The 5,187-nt window shown below is 58.2% G+C and overlaps 1 protein-coding gene across 1 annotated transcript in view; it reads left to right on the top strand.

The window, feature by feature from the left end:
- Window positions 1–5,187, top strand: part of Efcc1 (EF-hand and coiled-coil domain containing 1) — a 25,440-nt gene that overhangs the window by 13,855 nt on the left and 6,398 nt on the right. Inside the window, exons 4-5 of the mRNA XM_048786257.1 lie at window positions 4,272–4,417; window positions 4,818–4,952. Of these exons, the coding sequence (XP_048642214.1) occupies window positions 4,272–4,417; window positions 4,818–4,952 (281 nt within the window). The remainder of the gene's footprint in view (window positions 1–4,271; window positions 4,418–4,817; window positions 4,953–5,187) is intronic.

Here is a 5,187-nt window from a genome sequence, read left to right as displayed (position 1 = left end):
GCCTCAGCCACTTAGCGAGGCCCTGAGCAACTCAGCGAGACCCTGTCTCTAAATAAAATAGAAAAAGGGCTGGGGACAGGGCTCAGGGGTTAAGTGGATCTGGGTTCCATCCCTGGGACCAAAAAAAAAAAAATTGAGGATGCTCTGCAGCCCAGAGGACCCCTGAGGACTGTCCCCCACGGTCCCCTCTCGGTGATTTATTTTTGGCTCTTCTTCCTGTTGTTCTCTGAATTCTCAGCCGGTCTCCTATTTCCTGCGAGCTTCTTCGTTCAGGAAACATCCTTTTTAAAAGAGGAAGCCACTCTGGGCAAACCCCAGGAGCTCCCAGGGAGGGCTTGGCCTGCTCTGAGGGCCAAACACCAGTGACAACTCCCGTCTGTGCCAGAAAAAAAAAAACAGAGGCCAGGGAGGGTGGCCGTCTTTTGATGAGCCACCTTGGGGGACAGGCTCGGGTGGTTCCTTCAAACACTGATCTATGGTTGCTGTGGGGTATTCTGCAGGTGTCTATTAAGAGAGCTGATCTCAGGGGGTCCACATAGGCCTTGAAGCAAGCTCCTGGCTTCCACATAAAAGAGAACACACAGGCCTGTCATCCCAGTGTCTCAGGAGGCTGAGGCAGGAGGATCGAAAGGTGGAGGCCAGCCTCGGCCACTTAGCAAGGCCCTGAGCAACTCAGCGAGACCCTGTCTCTAAATAAAATAGAAAATAGGGCTGGGGATGGGGCTCAGGGGTTAAGCACCCCTGGGTTCAGTCCTTTGTACCCCCCAAAATAAATAATACAGCCTCCACCCAGAGCTAGGCATGGTTCTAAATGGATATCCTGCTTGGGAGGCAGGAGGGGGCAGCACTGACTCAGAAACACAGGCCATGGATTTCTAAGCACCTGCTGGGCCTGAGGTACTGAGCCAAGCACTTGATCTGTGCAACCTCATTGAACGCCTGTCCAGATGGTCCACCCCCTGCATAGTCACAAAATAGCTGCCATGGCCCCAGCCATCACTGCCATATCCAGAGACAGAGAAAAAAAGACTCTTTCTACCTGTTTCTAAACCGGATCCTTGGCAAAGGGAAAGGCTCATCACCATGACTTCAGGCCCCTCCCCTCTCCTCCCTGGAACCCCATGGCTGGTCACTGCCAGGGGGGATAATCATCCACGTCCTGCTGACCACACAGATGGGGTGGGACTGTCTGGGTGGTTCTATTTGGTTTCTATCACAACCACAACAAACACCCAGAAATGAAGTGTCTTGAAATGACCCCGATCCATGACCTCACAGCTGTGGAGGCCACAAGTCCGGGCAGGCTTGGCTGGGTCCTCGGCTTGGGCTCTCGCAAGGCCAAAATCAAAGAGTCCTTAGCCACATCTGGAGGCTCTGGGGAAGAATCTACCCCCCGAGTTCATTCAGGGAGAGGCCGGATTCAGTTCTTTGTGTTTACACTGTCAATAACACGAACCCCAACTCAGAATGGCTCCCACACAGAGATATTGATTATGATCTCAAATGAGAGCCGGGCATGGTGGCCCTCCCCTGTCATCCCAGTGGCTTGGGAGGCCGAGGAAGGAGGATTGAAAGTTGGAGGCCGGCCTTGGCAAGTTAGCGAGGCCGTGAGCGACTCAGGGAGACCCTGTCTCTAAATAAAATACAAAATAGGGCTGGGGACGGGGCTCAGGGGTCGGGTGGCCCCTGGGTTCAATGCCCAGTACCAAAAAAAAAGTCCATCTGTATTAGTCAACTTTCGGCTGCTATAACAAAACCCCTGAGATCATTCACTTACAAAGAGAAAAGGTTGGGGCTAAGAGTGTCACTCGGTGGAAGGGTGTGTATTTAGAATGCATGAGGGCCTGGTTTGGGTCCCGCAGCACCTCGAGGGAAAGAGAGGTTTACTCTTGGGACCTGTTTAGGACGTCCCAGTCCCTGCTGGCAGGAGCCCAGGGCAGAGCCAAACTGGCCATCCCTCAGGGCCAGGAAGCAGAGAGGAGAGAGGAAAAAGCTGGGGCTCAAGGATTCCCTCTGGGGCCCGCCCCAATCACCTAACTGCCTCCTGCTAGGCTGCACCTCCAGCTAGGCTCCACCTCCAGCTAGGCTCCCACCTTCTGCTAGGCTCCACCTCCCGCTAGGCTCCTCCTCCTGCTAGGCTCCTCCTCCTGCTAGGCTCCACCTCCACTAGGCTCCTCCTCCCACTAGGCTCCACCTCCCGCTAGGCTCCTCCTCCCGCTAGGCTCCACCTCCCAGCTGGGTGGGATGGCGCACACCTGTCATCCCAGCAGCTCAGGAGGCTCAGGCAGGAGGATCCCAAGTTGGAGGCCAGCCTCAGCCACTTAGCAGGGCCGTCAGCAACTCAGCGAGACCCTGTCTCAAAGTAAAAAAATAAGAGACTGGGGACGGGGCTCAGGGGTGAGCTGGAGGTGGCCGGAGCGACGCCGGCCACCCTCTGGGCTCTGGGTCGTTCTGGGGAAAGGCGGGCCCTGGTGGCGGGTCCCCCTGCCCTCACACTGAGTCCTGGTGCGGCTGGGCGTTCCCTGCAGCTGGCCACATCTGCCCGCCTGGCCTCGCAGCAGATGCCCCCGGGGGAGAGCCTCTGAGGTCTTCCTCCTGCTGGAGTCTGACGGCCACAGTGGCTCCCAGCCCAGCAGCTTACATAATCTGACAAGGGCCAGATGTTGCTGTCCCCCCACCCCCTCCCGCGTCCCAGAGTGCCATCGGACACACCCCTCCCTCCGTTTTCTGCTGCCAAGCCACGGGGTCCCGGAGCCACCAGCACTGCGTTTGGCTTCCCAGGAGAATTGCTGTGTGACCTCCACAACTCTCTCACCATCTCTGAGCTACCTCTGTCTATTTTCCCCTTCCATTCATCAGTAAGCAGCAATGGGACTCTGGGAAGGGGGACCTGGGGGAGGTCCTAGGAAGTGGAAGGACAAGGACCTTTTAAATATTGCCTTTGCAAATGGGGGGGGGGTGATGTTAGGTGGCACTCAGGTGAGTGTGTGTGTGTGTGTGTGTGTGTGTTGTATCTCATTTTATTTTTTTGGTACCAGGGATGAAACCCAGGGGCGCTTAACCAGGGACCCCTGTCCCCAGCCCTATTTTGCATTTTATTTAGAGACAGGGTCTCACTGAGTTGCTCAGAGCCTCACTAACTTGCTGAGGCTGGCCTCCAACTCTCGATCCTCCTGCCTCAGCCTCCGGAGCTGCTGGGATGTCAGGCGTGCCCCATGGCACCCAGCTGAGAACTTCCTTCTTTTTCCAAGCCGAATAATATTCCAGCTGGGGCCACACCGCGGTTCTGCCTCCTCCGCGGGTGGATTCCCACCACTTTTCCCAAAAATTTAGGAACAGAGTCACCAAAAATTTAGGATTACCCCCTGGCTTTAGGAACAAAGCTTGACCCAGCAACTCCTGACTTTATTAAGGACCCTGTTGGTATTGCTGTCATTTTTAGGGTCTGTCCCAAGCCCCAGGGCCTGTCCAGAAGGTCCCCTCCGAGTCGCAGAGGGTGGTCACAGTTCCAGACCTGGTCCTCTCCGCGGCTCCCCGAGCCACCCAGCGGCAGCAAAGGGAATTGCAGGAGGGAGAGGTTCTGCTCCGCCCCCTCCAACCTCTTCAGACAGCCCCTCGTGTCTCATTGGCTAGCCCGCGCAGCCATGAGCCAATCACAGTGGCCAGGGCTGGGTTATGCTGATTATGTGGGAGGAGCCACATGCCACGCCTCCCTCCGGTCTCTGCTGCCTGCAGAACCGACCTACGCCCCCCAGGTCCACGTCTCGCCCTGGTCACTTGCTTGGGTGCCCCCCAGGCCCATGTCCCTCCAGTGTCACGCGTGCTGCTCCACAGATCCCTCTCTCTCTTGGGCTCAGAGGGCCATTCAAGTGCCCTTGAATGGGTCTTGTGTCCCCTTGGAGCCTGAATCCTGGACCTTCCTGCAGCTGGTCCGGAATGGTCACTGTGATCTCCCTGCAGTGCCCAGGGCCATCTCCGGGCTGCCTGCCCTGCGGCTCGAACCAGGGAATATTGTCATTTATGGATTTAAAATATAGAGATAAGCTTCACGGGCTCGGCCTGTCCTCTCAGCAGTTTGGGAGGCTGAGGGAGGAGGATCACAGGTTGGAGGCCAGCCTCAGCCACTTAGCAAATGAGTGACATCCGTCTTCTCCACGGATGTGGCTCAGTTGTGGCCCGCGGGAGGCTGACTCCCAAGGAGTAGCAGAGGCTGGACCCTCCTGCCAGCCTCTCCTCCTTCTCAGTACCTGGGTCTCTCCTCCTGCCCGCAGGTCACAGGGTCCCCAGCTGTCAACGCCCCCTCAAGGTAGCCCAGAGCCAGGAGTCAAGAGGGGTGGCCCTGAGGAGACTGGGATCAGAGTCACGGCCACCGCTCCAGAGCAAGGCTGGCAGTCAGAGAGCAGAATCCTGGATGAAGGTCCGTCCCCTGTGCCCAGTCTGGCTCTCAGGACACAGGACTCTCAATGTTGGTGACCATCCCGCTGCACCCGCCCAACTGCTCAGGCTGGGGACTTCCTGAGCTCAGAAGGACCCCTTTCCCCGAAGCCCCTCACCACAAAAATCTTGACCTTAAGAATAAGTGGGTGGCCAGGCACGGTGGTGCACGGATGTCATCCCAGGGGGTCGGGAGGCTGAGGCAGGAGGATTGAAAGTTGGAGGCCGGCCTCAACCATTTATCAGTCCCAGACTCTGCGAGCCCGGCCCAGCTCCCGAGGGATGGTCTCAGCCTCCCCTGACTGAGGGGGCCACAGGACTCGCTGGTCCCCACCCACCGGGGTCCCACGTCCCTGAATCTTGTGTCCCCCTGCCACCCGCAGTGGACGAACAGCTGTTCCGCTCCGTGGAGGGCCAGGCGGCCTCTGATGAGGAGGAGGAAGAGGAGGAGACGTGGCGGAGGCAGAAGAGGCCACCAGAGGCCCGGGCCGAGTGGCCCTCTGGCTGTCAGGGCGGGTACGTTGTGGGGGGATACCAGGTGGGACTGTCAGGGGTGGTCCAGGAAGCCCAGAGCCCGCGGAGGGCAAGGGACCCACCTTCAGTGGGAAGGCCCTGGGGACACCCGTGGAAGAAGTCAGCAGGGCCAAGTGACAGCTCGAACCTAAGGAGCTGACGATAGGAGCCACCTGTCATCCCAGGGGCTCAGGAGGCTGAGGCAGGAGGATCGCAAGGTGGAGGCCAGCCTCAGCCACT

Source organism: Marmota marmota, unplaced genomic scaffold (genome assembly GCF_001458135.2).
Source record: "Marmota marmota marmota unplaced genomic scaffold, marMar, whole genome shotgun sequence".
Classification (NCBI taxonomy): Eukaryota; Metazoa; Chordata; class Mammalia; order Rodentia; family Sciuridae; genus Marmota; species Marmota marmota.
Note: the sequence above shows the minus strand (reverse complement) of the source record. Positions and strands in the feature narration are given on the sequence as shown.